The sequence below is a fragment of the Nerophis lumbriciformis genome, linkage group LG36 (assembly GCF_033978685.3).
Source record: "Nerophis lumbriciformis linkage group LG36, RoL_Nlum_v2.1, whole genome shotgun sequence".
Taxonomy (NCBI): Eukaryota; Metazoa; Chordata; class Actinopteri; order Syngnathiformes; family Syngnathidae; genus Nerophis; species Nerophis lumbriciformis.
The window spans coordinates 10,470,404-10,484,413 of NC_084583.2; the positions used below are offsets into that span (position 1 = coordinate 10,470,404).

Here is a 14,010-nt window from a genome sequence, read left to right on the forward strand (position 1 = left end):
ATAGTAGATCTTATTGGTGTGTTTTTAACTCAAGAATTGCATGTTTTGTTAGTAGTTCTTTTGGGTGTCATTTGAAAAAGGTGTTGTTACTACATTACTGATATAGTAGATCTTATTGGTGTGTTTTTAACTCAAGAATGGCATGTTTTGTTAGTAGTTCTTTTGGGTGTAATTTGAAAAAGGTTGTTGTTACTACAGGACTGTGATGATGTCACAAGTCCCATGATGCATCTGTCTCAGGTTGAAAGCACATGTGAGCAGCCACCCTCCCAAGGAAGTGCTCTGGCAGGAGGAGTACGAGGAGGTGAGGGCCTTGTGCCGTGAACGCCAGCGAGTGGAGTGGGACAAACAGGCCAAGGACAAGGACGACGAGCGGCCCCCCGGGGAGGACCAGCCCGCCACACCCGAGGGCGTGGACACTGTGAGGATCTTTCTCGCTGCTTCAAAGTTGAGCTGAGGTCATCAGCATGATGGTGTTTATGTTGGCTCTGCTCAGGACGAAATGATGCAGAGAATCAGAGAAGAGGTGTTGCTTCGCAGGGACCTGGTCTACCGGAAGAACGAGGAGGAAGTCCGTAAGAGATGGAACTTTGAAGACGCTGTGAGTCAGGACCACTTCTTTTTGTGTCTACATGAACTGAAGAACTAATCCATAAAAACTATACAGTGATTGTGATGTAATCAAAAATAATATAATAACCATTTAAAGGCCTACTGAAATGTGATTTTCTTATTTAAACGGGGATAGCAGGTCCATTCTATGTGTCATACTTGATCATTTTGCGATATTGCCATATTTTTGCTGAAAGGATTTAGTAGAGAACATCGACGATAAAGTTCGCAACTTTTGGCCGCTGATAAAAAAGCCTTGCCTGTACCGGAAGTAGCGTGACGTCACAGGTTGTGGAGCTCCTCACATCCGCACATTGTTTACAATCATGGCCACCGGCAGCGAGAGCGATTCGGACCGAGAAAGCGACGATTTCCCCATTAATTTGAGCGAGGATGAAAGATTCGTGGATGAGGAAAGTGAGAGTGAAGGACTAGAGGACAGATAGGGAAGATGCTGTGAGAGGTGGGTGGGACCTGATATTCAGCTGGGAATGACTAAAACAGTAAATAAACACAAGACATATATATACTCTATTAGCCACAACACAACCAGGCTTATATTTAATATGCCACAAATTAATCCCGCATAACAAACACCTCCCCCCTCCCATCCATATAACCCGCCAATACAACTCAAACACCTGCACAACACACTCAATCCCACAGCCCAAAGTACCGTTCACCTCCCCAAAGTTCATACAGCACATATATTTCCCCAAAGTCCCCAAAATTACGTACGTGACATAGCGGCACGCACGTACGGGCCAGCGATCAAATGTTTGGAAGCCGCAGCTGCATGCGTACTCACGGTACCGCGTATCCAACTCAAAGTCCTCCAGTCTCTGTTGTCCCAGTTCTCCACAAGCCAATGGTAAAGATTGACTGTCATCTTTCGGGAATGTAAACAATGAAACACCGGCTGTGTTTGTGTTGCTGCAGCCGGCCGCAATACACCGCTTCCCACCTACAGCTTTCTTCTTTGCTGTCTCCATTGTTCATTGAACAAATTGCAAAAGATTCACCAACACAGATGTCCAGAATACTGTGGAATTTTGCGATGAAAACAGACGACTTAATAGCTGGCCACAATGGTGTCCCAAAATGTCCGCTACAATCCGTGACGTCACGCGCTGACGTCATCATACCGAGACGTTTTCAGCAGGATATTTCGCGGGAAATTTAAAATTGCACTTTAGTAAACTAACCCGGCCGTATTGGCATGTGTTGCAATGTTAAGATTTCATCATTGATATATAAACTATCAGACTGCGTGGTCGGTAGTAGTGGGTTTCAGTAGGCCTTTAAAAGGATATACACTTTTCTTTGTCATTACTGCAGAATTGTTTCCTATTGTACTGTAAATGGAAGGTAAATACGTTTGTTATTCTAAATAAACAACTCATTTCTGCAAGAAAACATTTAACCTAAATACAAACCCCGTTTCCTTATGAGTTGGGAAATTGTGTTAGATGTAAATATAAACGAAATACAATGATTTGCAAATCATTTTCAACCCATATTCAGTTGAATATGCTACAACTGATAAACTTTTTTTGTTGTTGCAAATAATCATTAACTTTGGAATTTGATGCCAGCAACACGTGACAAAGAAGTTAGGAAAGGTGGCAATAGATACTGATAAAGTTGAGGAATGCTCATCAAACACTTATTTGGAACATCCCACAGGTGAACAGGCAAATTGGGAACAGGTGGGTGCCATGATTGGGTATAAAAGTAGATTCCATGAAATGCTCAGTCATTCACAAACAAGGATGGGGCGAGGGTCACCGCTTTGTCAACAAATGCATGAGCAAATTGTTGAACAGTTTAAGAAAAACCTTTCTCAACCAGCTATTGCAAGGAATTTAGGGATTTCACCATCTACGGTCCGTAATATCATCAAAGGGTTCAGAGAATCTGGAGAAATCACTGCACGTAAGCAGCTAAGCCCGTGACCTTGGATCCCTCAGGCTGTACTGCATCAACAAGCGACATCAGTGTGTAAAGGATATCACCACATGGGCTCAGGAACACTTCAGAAACCCACTGTCAGTAACTACAGTTGGTCGCTACATCTGTAAGTGCAAGTTAAAACTCTCCTATGCAAGGCGAAAACCGTTTATCAACAACACCCAGAAACGCCGTCGGCTTCGCTGGGCCTGAACTCATCTAAGATGGACTAATACAAAGTGTTCTGTGGTCTGACGAGTCCACATTTCAAATTGTTTTTGGAAACTGTGGACGTCGTGTCCTCCGGACCAAAGAGGAAAAGAACCATCCGGATTGTTATAGGCGCAAAGTTGAAAAGCCAGCATCTGTGATGGTATGGGGGTGTATTAGTGCCCAAGACATGGGTAACTTACACATCTGTGAAGGCGCCATTAATGCTGAAAGGTACATACAGGTTTTGGAGCAACATATGTTGCCATCCAAGCAACGTTACCATGGACGCCCCTGCTTATTTCAGCAAGACAATGCCAAGCCACGTAGTACATCAACGTGGCTTCATAGTAAAAGAGTGCGGGTACTAGACTGGCCTGCCTGTAGTCCAGACCTGTCTCCCATTGAAAATGTGTGGCGCATTATGAAGCCTAAAATACCACAACGGAGACCCCCGGACTGTTGAACAACTTAAGCTTAACTTAAGCTGTACATCAAGCAAGAATGGGAAAGAATTCCACCTGAGAAGCTTCAAAAATGTGTCTCCTCAGTTCCCAAACGTTTACTGAGTGTTGTTAAAAGGAAAGGCCATGTAACACAGTGGTGAACATGCCCTTTCCCAACTACTTTGGCATGTGTTGCAGCCATGAAATTCTAAGTTAATTATTATTTGCAAAAAAAAAAATTAAGTTTATGAGTTGGAACATCAAATATGTTGTCTTTGTAGCATATTCAACTGAATATGGGTTGAAAAGGATTTGCAAATCATTGTATTCCGTTTATATTTACATCTAACACAAATTCCCAACTCATATGGAAACGGGGTTTGTAGATAGAATAGAACTGACTTTATTGTCATTATATTTGCATATAATGAGATTAAGGACTCCAATTTAAGGTGCAGTAGTGGAAACAAATATGGGATAAAAATAAATTACACAAGAAGTAATAAAGATAAAAAATAAGAATTGAAGTAAACAGACTACTATCCAATAAAAAATAATAAGCAATCCTGTACAATATACAAAATACTCTACAATATATAGAACAAGACAAGAGTAGCGGAGTAATAACAATCAGTGTGGGATGTATTGCACTCAAAGGGTAATATTGCACAGTAGATATTGAACATCTTAAAGTGCATTTTTTTCCCCTGTTTTGCATTTACCCCTCGTTTGTCTGTGTTGATGGGCTTATATTGCCCATTTGATTTCAAGCTGAAATATTCCCACAACGGGACATTTGGTGCTGTAATCTTGTTTTTTCCTCTTGATTTGTGTTACTTGGTGGCACTGGCTGTAGTCTCCGCCCATACAAAGGTTGTGAATGACTGAAAAGAGGGCTCACTCTGTTCTGTAAAGTAAGACGTCTTTCTTCCTTTTTGAAGCAACAAACATGGCTGTCACTAAAATGCCGGTGTGGAAAAAAACCCTCAGCGTCTTGCAGTTATTTACGGCACTCATTAAAACCTCGATGTTGATGTGATGAATGGTGCAGCCCTGTCATGTGGTCTTAACTACAGTATTGTTTGACAAACAGCTCAAACGTCCTTATTTCCACGTGAGGCCGCTGGATCACGCACAGCTGCAAGGCTGGCACTCCTACCTGGACTGGGAGATGGCTCAGCAGAAGCAAGACCCTGCAGACCACAACACAAGTGATCTACATTGACTCAGGTTGGAAGTCTGACGCGTGGCATGTGACAGCTGTGCATCTGTGCAGAGACGGAGGCAGCTGGTAAGGAGGAGACTGACGCCCACCACAGAGTTTGTATTCTCTTTGAGCGCTGCCTCATCGCCTGTGCACTTTACCAGGAGTTCTGGACCAGGGTAAGAGGATGCCAAGTTTCATTTTGACACTGTCATGACGTAATGTTGCTAGGTTCTCATCCTGCGCCCTGACACAGTCAACACACCTCATTTTTAAACACGGTACATTGGGAAAAACTTCAACAGGAACCCGGCGGAGTGAAAACGGTTTGACGATGTCGTCAAAAATGGTTCATGAAGTTTGTTGCCAGTAATGTGCGCCTGACCACTTCAAAACACATCAAAGACACAAATAAATCAAGTTTACAAAGCGGACCTTGTCTTTCATGGCAGTACATCTGTGATGTACAGTCCCGTTCAAAAGTGTAAAGAACATCATGTCATGGCTGTCTTGACTTTACAATCATTTCTACAACTCTTATTTTTTGTGATAGAGTGATTGGAGCACATACTTGTTGGTCACAAAAAACATTCATGAAGTTAGGTTCTTTTATGAATTTATTATGGGTCTACTGAAAATGTGAGCAAATGTGCTGGGTCAAAAGTATACATACAGCAATGTTAATATTTGCTTACATGTACCTTCACTGCAATAAGGCGCTTTTGGTAGCCATCCACAAGCTTCTGTTTGAATTTTTGACCACAAAATTGGTGCAGTTCAGCTAAATTTCAGCTAGCAAGAACTTTCCTCCAGAAGGTCTTATCTTTGTCGATGTGATGTCAGATGAAACAAAAATGGAGCTGTTTGGCCACAATACCCAGCAATATGTTTGGAGGAGAAAAGGTGAGGCCTTTAATCCCAGGAACACAATTCCTACCATCAAGCATGGTGGTGGTAGTATTATGCTCTGGGCCTGTTTTGCTGCCAATGGAACTGCTGCTTTAAATTGGACAATGAAAAAGGAGGATTACCTCCAAATTCTTCAGGACAAGCTAAAATCATCTAAGGCTGCAGCTAACGATTATTTTTCTATCGATTAATCTATAGATTTTTTAATTTATTTTTTCGATTAATCGGTTAATCTATGGATTATTATTTTTTTCGATTAATCTATAGATTATTTTCCCTTTTAGCGATTATTTTTTTAATTTAAAATGAAGATGAAAAAAATAAATACAGGCCAGTTTTTTCAAAAGGCATGGCTTTTATTTACAAAAAAAAAAAAAAGTATGGCCACCCAGTCAACATTGACAACAACATGACAAAATATTCTGTAACAATGTAAACAATTAAAACTTTTAACATTTAACAAAATTTAAAGTAGCTTATTTGCTTTTTAATGTGCAAATATAAAAGTAAACAAATGCAGTGCAAATCTTAATATTCTGCAATAGTATAAGCATTTCAAAAGTAAAAGTATTGCTTATTTTTGCTTTAAAATGTGCAAAAATAAAGATAAACATCCAATACAAAAAAGTGCAATACGGAAATATTCTGTAACAACAGTGTAAACATTTCAACAAAAGTAAAAGTATTGCTTATTTGCTAAAATGTGCAAAAATAAAGATAAACATCCAATACAAAAAAGTGCAAAACGGAAATATTCTGTAACAACAGTGTAAACATTTCAACAAAAGTAAAAGTATTGCTTATTTTGCTTAATAACACAACAATGATAGTATGATTAAAGTGAAAGTTAATTGTTCATTTGTACATAGTATATGTAACTGTTAATGTTGTAAAAGGTATTTGCACAGCTAATTAACGTTAGCGTTTGTGACACGTCTTGTGCCGTGGGGTTCTTTCAGGACCGACAGACTGAACAAAGACTTTTCTCTTTCAACTCTTTTCTCTTTCTTTCCTCGCTTTTCAGCTCCTCTTCCTTGCTCGCTCGTCATCCTCTAGTGTCACGTAAATATGCGACGCGTCGACGCACACAAACGGCGTCGACGTATTTATGTAACCAATGACGTCGACTAAGTCGACGCGTCGTTTCAGCCTTAAAATCATCAGCCCGAAGGTTGGGTCTTGGGCACAGTTGGGTGTTCCAACAGGACAATGACCCCAAACACACCTCAAAAGTGGTAAAGGAATGGCTAAATCAGGCTAGAATGAAGGTTTTAGAATGGCCTTCCCAAAGTCCTGACTTAAAGGTGTGGACAATGCTGAAGAAACAAGTCCATGTCAGAAAAGCAACACATTTTGTCAAGAGGAGTGGTCAAAAATTCAAGCAGAAGCTTGTGGATGGCTACCAAAAGCGCCTTATTGCAGTGAAACTTGCCAAAGGACATGTAAGCAAATATTAACATTGCTGTATGTATACTTTTGACCCAGCACATTTGCTCACATTTTCAGTAGACCCATAATAAATCCATAAAAGAACCAAACTTCATGAATGTTTTTTGTGACCAACAAGTATGTGCTCCAATCACTCTATCACAAAAAAATAAGAATTGTAGAAATGATTGGAAAGTCAAGACAGCCATGACATGATGTTCTTTACAAGTGTATGTACACTTTTGACTACCACTGTATTTAAAGCAGTTAGCTAGTTAGCTAGTTACTCAGCTAACTAACAAGAGGAAGACATAATTGTGTGAAAAGTAGTTTTACTATCAGCCAGTCCGCCAGCTGAACTTTGTCTAGATGTTTAAACAAATCCCCAACACAAAATGCTTTTTTTTTGAAGAAGCTAGATAGATTTTGGTGATGTTTTTTGTCATTGTTGCTGTTTTGGCCTTTTTTTTTCTTACATAAAAAATGATTGCCTGTTTTTATCAGCTTTTAAATTGACAAGTTTGATATAGATTTGTAACAGTCTAATGAGCAGTAGGGATGTCCCGATCCGATATTTGGATCGGATCGGCTGCCGATATTTGCCAAAAATTGCGTATCGGCAACGCATGGGAAAATGCCGATCCAGATCCAGTTTTTAAAAAAACGCCGGTCCGTGTTTTACAACGCACCGATTTAAATAATACATTCCACTTTTCTGCTGCTCCGTAATTTCCGTTCTGCATTTTCCAGCACACCTTCAACACATCCACAATTCTCACGCAGTTGGTTTTAGCTGCTGGCATTACACGACAGGCTCTTCTCACTCTTTCCTGTGTCTTCCTCTCACAGACAGCAAGTGCACCTTCTTACACACGTCATATACTGTCACGACACACGTCACATACTGTCACGTCATACGTCACATACGTATACCTCCTCCCCGAGCAGAGAGGTAGCAGCATGGCTAACGTTAGCTGTGATGCTAGCGCAGCCATGCGAGCAACGCTCCCTCTAAGGTGCTCGCCTGTGCAATTGCTCACTGTTTATGCGTCCTCTGCGCATAGCAAATCTATGCCACGCACAAAATAAAATAAAAAAATAAGCGCATAACAATTTTCGACACACGGACACGACAGAGAAAACAGTTTTCGTCATCATTGTTCAAATATTGTGACGTCTGTCGAGACGCTTATCTCCATTCGGTGCCACACGTCCACACCATCAAAATGCTGAGGCAAAAATGTCCACATCAACACCGTATGAAAAAATTAGTGATTTTTTTAGTTGTGATTTCCTTCTCTGCATGAAAGTTTAAAAGTAGCATATATTAATGCAGTATGAAGAAGAATGTTTTAATGTAGACATGCAAGCCTTGAAAGAAAATTTTGAAAATCAAGACTACATTTCCTGCAAATGGGTGAATTTCTACCCTATATTTTAACTTTAGATTTATTCTCATATCAAACTCTTTTGTCTGTCTTTTTGACACTTACATCCGGCGCCCCCGTCCACACCCTGGATTATAAATAATGTAAATAATTCAATGTGATTATCTTGTGTGATGACTGTATTATGATGGTAGTATATATCTGATAGTATATATCTGTATCATGAATCAATTTAAGTGGACCAAGTTGAAAAACTTATTGGGGTGTTACCATTTAGTGGTCAATTGTACGGAATATGTACTTCACTGTGCAACCTACTAATAAAAGTCTCAATCAATCAATCAAAACACATAGAATCATCATACTGCTGTGATTATATGCATCAAGTGTTCATTCAAGGCTAAGGCAAAATATCGAGATATATATCGTGTATCGCAATATGGCCTTAAAATATCGCAATATTTTAAAAAGGCCATATCGCCCAGCCCTAGTTCAATGATGCCATTTCTGTTTGTCATGTATAATTGTGTCTATTTTGTGTTTATCTTTGAATAAACAGGTCAGTTTCTTGTTACCAACCATTGTGTATTATTCAAACTCCCCTAATTCAGCTGGCTAGTTGTTATCAAGAGTACTAAAACCCTTTTCAACATGATTCTGACAACTAAGTAGGCTAAATAACTTTAAACTTTAATACATGCTCGGATAGGCCAGTATCGGTCAGTATCGGTATCGGTCAGTATCGGTATCGGATCGGAAGTGCAAAAACCTGGATCGGGACATCCCTAATGAGCAGCACAGTAAATATTTCTATACAAAGTAGTCGCTGTGATTGTTAGTTAGCGCATGCCTAAAAAGCTCAATTTAAAAGCTAATGGCAGAATTAGAGCCACCGAAAAGGTGTACGTGTTACAATCCGATGAGTGGACTATCAAAATAGTCGTTGGTTGCAGCCCAGTTACTAGCAAGAGAAACCAGACCAGCGCTGTTCTCAACACGTGTTGTATAACGACATGCTAGTTTATCCAGTCACTACACATTTCTTTTCAACAATTGCAAGATAGAAAGGTCATAGGCAATAAAGCCTTGTTTCCACTGTGTGGTGCTGTGCTCACTCATGTCAGCACGTAGGTGACCCGCTGGAACCAAATAAAACATCTAAACCAGTGGTTCTTAACCTTCTTGGAGGTACTGAACCTCACCAGTTTCATATGCGCTTTCACCGAACCCTTCTTTAGTGAAAAATAAAATGTTTTTTTCTTAATTTAATCTTAATTTATAAATATTAATCATGAAATTATGTTATTATATCAAATAAATACTAATAAAAATATATTTTACAAACAGAACGTTACAGGAATGATCCCATGTTTACATCTCATTGTGCAAAATGTGAATGTTTTAGTGGGAAAGCAGGACCCCCTAGGTGTGGTGAAATTTGTCCTCTGCATTTGACCCATCACCCTTGTTCACCCTCTTGGAGGGGAGGAGAGCAGTGGGCAGTGGTGCCACGCCCGTGAATAATTTTTGGTGATTCAACCCCCAATTCCAACTCTTGATGCTGAGTGCCAAGCAGGGAGGTAATGGGTCCCATTGTTATAGTCTTTGGTATGACTCGGCCGGGGTTTGAACTCACAACCTACCCATCTCAGGGCGGACACTCTAACCACTAGGCCAGTGGTTCTCAAATGGGGGTCACATGAAGTTTGGAGCGCAGTAGCAACTGACTGTGCAGAAAGTCTTTGCACTATGCCGACCTCTGTCAGTTTACGTGGCCTACCACTTGGTGGCTGAGTTGCTGTTGTTCCCAAACTCTTCACTTTTCTTGTAATAAAGTTGACTTTGGAATATTTAGGAGCGAAGAAAATTTCAGGACTGGATTTGTTGCACAGTTCCAGAGAGCGGCCCATTCTTTCACAAATGTTTGTAGAAACCGTCTCCATGCCTAAGTGCTTGATTTGATACACCTGTGGCCGGGCCAAGTGATTAGGACACCCGGTTCTCATCATTTGGATGGCTGGCCAAATACTTTTGGCAATATAGTGTATGTGTTCATCAGAACCATATCATGTCATACCACCATCAAAGGAGTTAAACTCCACAATTAAGAACAAGGTGAATATAAGAAATGGAAAATAATACTTTACCTATTGAGTTTCAAATGGTTACCTGTAAGTACCAGGGACATTGTGAGTACCAGGGACATTGTGAGTACCAGGGACATTGTGAGTACCAGGGACATTGAGAGTACCAGGGACATTGTGAGTACCAGGGACATTGAGAGTACCAGCGACATTGAGTACCAGCGACATTGAGAGTACCAGGGACATTAAGAGTACCAGGGACATTGTGAGTACCAGGGACATTGTGAGTACCAGGGACACTGTGAGTACCAGGGACATTGTGAGTACCATGGACACTGTGAGTACCAGGGACACTGAGAGTACCAGGGACACTGAGAGTACCAGGGACACTGAGAGTACCAGGGACACTGAGAGTACCAGGGACATTGAGAGTACCAGGGACATTGTGAGTACCAGGGACATTGTGAAGCTTACAGCATCACTGGTCATGCCTTCATGTGTGTGTTCAGTACGTGGAGTATTTGGAGCCTCTGAGTGTGGACAGGACTCGTGGCGTCTACAAGCGAGCCTGTGAGATCCACCTGCCATGCAGACCCAACATCCACATGCAGTGGGCCACCTTTGAGGAGAAACACGGTACATTAGTACACCTTCACTCTGTTTTAGCCATTCCAGTCTCACTGGGCCTCTCTCCGGCCCTCAGGTGACCGGGCCCAGGCCCGGCGAGTGCTGGAGGCCCTGGAGAAGAACACGCCAGGTCTGGCGGTGGTGCGTCTGCGCAGGGTGGCCTTGGAGAGGAGGGCGGGCCGGCTCCAGCAGTCCCAAGTTCTGCTGCAGGAGGCGCTGGTCCAGTCCAAAGACAAGCCCACCTTGCACGCCTTCTACTCCATCAAGCTGGCCCGGCTGCTGCTGAAGATCTGCAGGAACCCCAGCAGAGCTCGCAGTGTTCTGCAAGAGGCGCTGGAGATCAGTCCGGTGAGGACAAAATATGGTTCTTACTCAAGTATTCAACCTAAGATTGTTCTTAAGTATTCCATTTAGTCTCCAAGTGATAAATACCTTCCTAAAAATAGAACTCATGCATTGCATTAGTTTCCTAAAGAAGCCTCAGCTTGACAATCCTCCACTTTCTCCCTCTGGCTCCTCTTCCTTTTGTGGACTTACTCTTTCCAAAATGTCAAACAATCACAAAGTGAAACAGAAAATGTAGAGAGAAAATAAAGCCAGTAAGAGAGAGTAAGGTCAAAAACTATGTGGCTCCATTCAGCCATAGAATGACCCATAATACACCTTCTTACCATACATTAAACATACAATGACCCATAATGCACCTTCTTACTATACATTAAACATACAATGACCCATAATACACCTTCTTACCATACATTAAACATACAATGACCCATAATACACCTTCTTACCATACATTAAACATACAATGACCCATAATGCACCTTCTTACTATACATTAAACATACAATGACCCATAATGCACCTTCTTACTATACATTAAACATACAATGACCCATAATACACCTTCTTACTATACATTAAACATACAATGACCCATAATACACTTTCTTACCATACATTAAACATACAATGGCCCATAACACACCTTCTTACCATACATTAAACATACAATGACCCATAATACACCTTCTTACCATACACTTAACATACAATGACCCATAACACACCTTCTTACCATACATTAAACATACAATGACCCATAATACACCTTCTTACCATACATGCCATTAAACATACAATGACCCATAATACACCTTCTTACCATACATGCCATTAAACATACAATGACCCATAATACACCTTCTTACCATACACTTAACATACAATGACCCATAACACACCTTCTTACCATACATTAAACATACAATGACCCATAATACACCTTCTTACCATACATGCCATTAAACATACAATGACCCATAATACACCTTCTTACCATACATGCCATTAAACATACAATGACCCATAATACACCTTACCATACATTCCATTAAACATACAATGACCCATAATACACCTTCTTACCATACATGCCATTAAACATACAATGACTCATAATACACCTTCTTACCATACACTAAACATACAATGACCCATAATACACCTTCTTACTATACATTGAACATACAATGACCCATAATACACCTTCTTACCATACATTAAACATACAATGACCCATAATACACCTTCTTACTATACATTAAACATACAATGACCCATAATACACTTTCTTACCATACATTAAACATACAATGACCCATAACACACCTTCTTACCATACATTAAACATACAATGACCCATAATACACCTTCTTACCATACACTTAACATACAATGACCCATAACACACCTTCTTACCATACATTAAACATACAATGACCCATAATACACCTTCTTACCATACATTAAACATACAATGACCCATAATACACCTTCTTACCATACATGCCATTAAACATACAATGACCCATAATACACCTTCTTACCATACATGCCATTAAACATACAATGACCCATAATACACCTTACCATACATTCCATTAAACATACAATGACCCATAATACACCTTCTTACCATACATGCCATTAAACATACAATGACTCATAATACACCTTCTTACCATACACTAAACATACAATGACCCATAATACACCTTCTTACTATACATTAAACATACAATGACCCATAATACACCTTCTTACCATACATTAAACATACAATGACCCATAATACACCTTCTTACTATACATTAAACATACAATGACCCATAATACACTTTCTTACCATACATTAAACATACAATGACCCATAATACACCTTACCATACATTCCATTAAACATACAATGACCCATAATACACCTTCTTACCATACATGCCATTAAACATACAATGACTCATAATACACCTTCTTACCATACACTAAACATACAATGACCCATAATACACCTTCTTACTATACATTAAACATACAATGACCCATAATACACCTTCTTACCATACACTTAACATACAATGACCCATAACACACCTTCTTACCATACACTTAACATACAATGACCCATAACACACCTTCTTACCATACATTAAACATACAATGACCCATAATACACCTTACCATACATTCCATTAAACATACAATGACCCATAATACACCTTCTTACCATACATGCCATTAAACATACAATGACTCATAATACACCTTCTTACCATACACTAAACATACAATGACCCATAATACACCTTCTTACTATACATTAAACATACAATGACCCATAATACACCTTCTTACCATACACTAAACATACAATGACCCATAATACACCTTCTTACTATACATTAAACATACAATGACCCATAATACACCTTCTTACCATACATTAAACATACAATGACCCATAATACACCTTCTTACTATACATTAAACATACAATGACCCATAATACACTTTCTTACCATACATTAAACATACAATGACCCATAATACACCTTCTTACCATACATGCCATTAAACATACAATGACCCATAATACACCTTACCATACATTCCATTAAACATACAATGACCCATAATACACCTTCTTACCATACATGCCATTAAACATACAATGACTCATAATACACCTTCTTACCATACACTAAACATACAATGACCCATAATACACCTTCTTACTATACATTAAACATACAATGACCCATAATACACCTTCTTACCATACACTTAACATACAATGACCCATAACACAC

General features: G+C 39.8%; 1 protein-coding gene across 2 annotated transcripts in view; it reads left to right on the top strand.

The window, feature by feature from the left end:
- The window catches only part of LOC133576995 (pre-mRNA-processing factor 39), a 55,075-nt gene that overhangs the window by 29,560 nt on the left and 11,505 nt on the right, over positions 1–14,010 (top strand). For both annotated transcript variants that reach the window (XM_061930454.2, XM_061930455.1), the window contains exons 6-11: positions 241–421; positions 497–601; positions 4,312–4,429; positions 4,495–4,601; positions 10,741–10,867; positions 10,935–11,206. In XM_061930454.2, the coding sequence (XP_061786438.1) occupies positions 241–421; positions 497–601; positions 4,312–4,429; positions 4,495–4,601; positions 10,741–10,867; positions 10,935–11,206 (910 nt within the window). The remainder of the gene's footprint in view (positions 1–240; positions 422–496; positions 602–4,311; positions 4,430–4,494; positions 4,602–10,740; positions 10,868–10,934; positions 11,207–14,010) is intronic.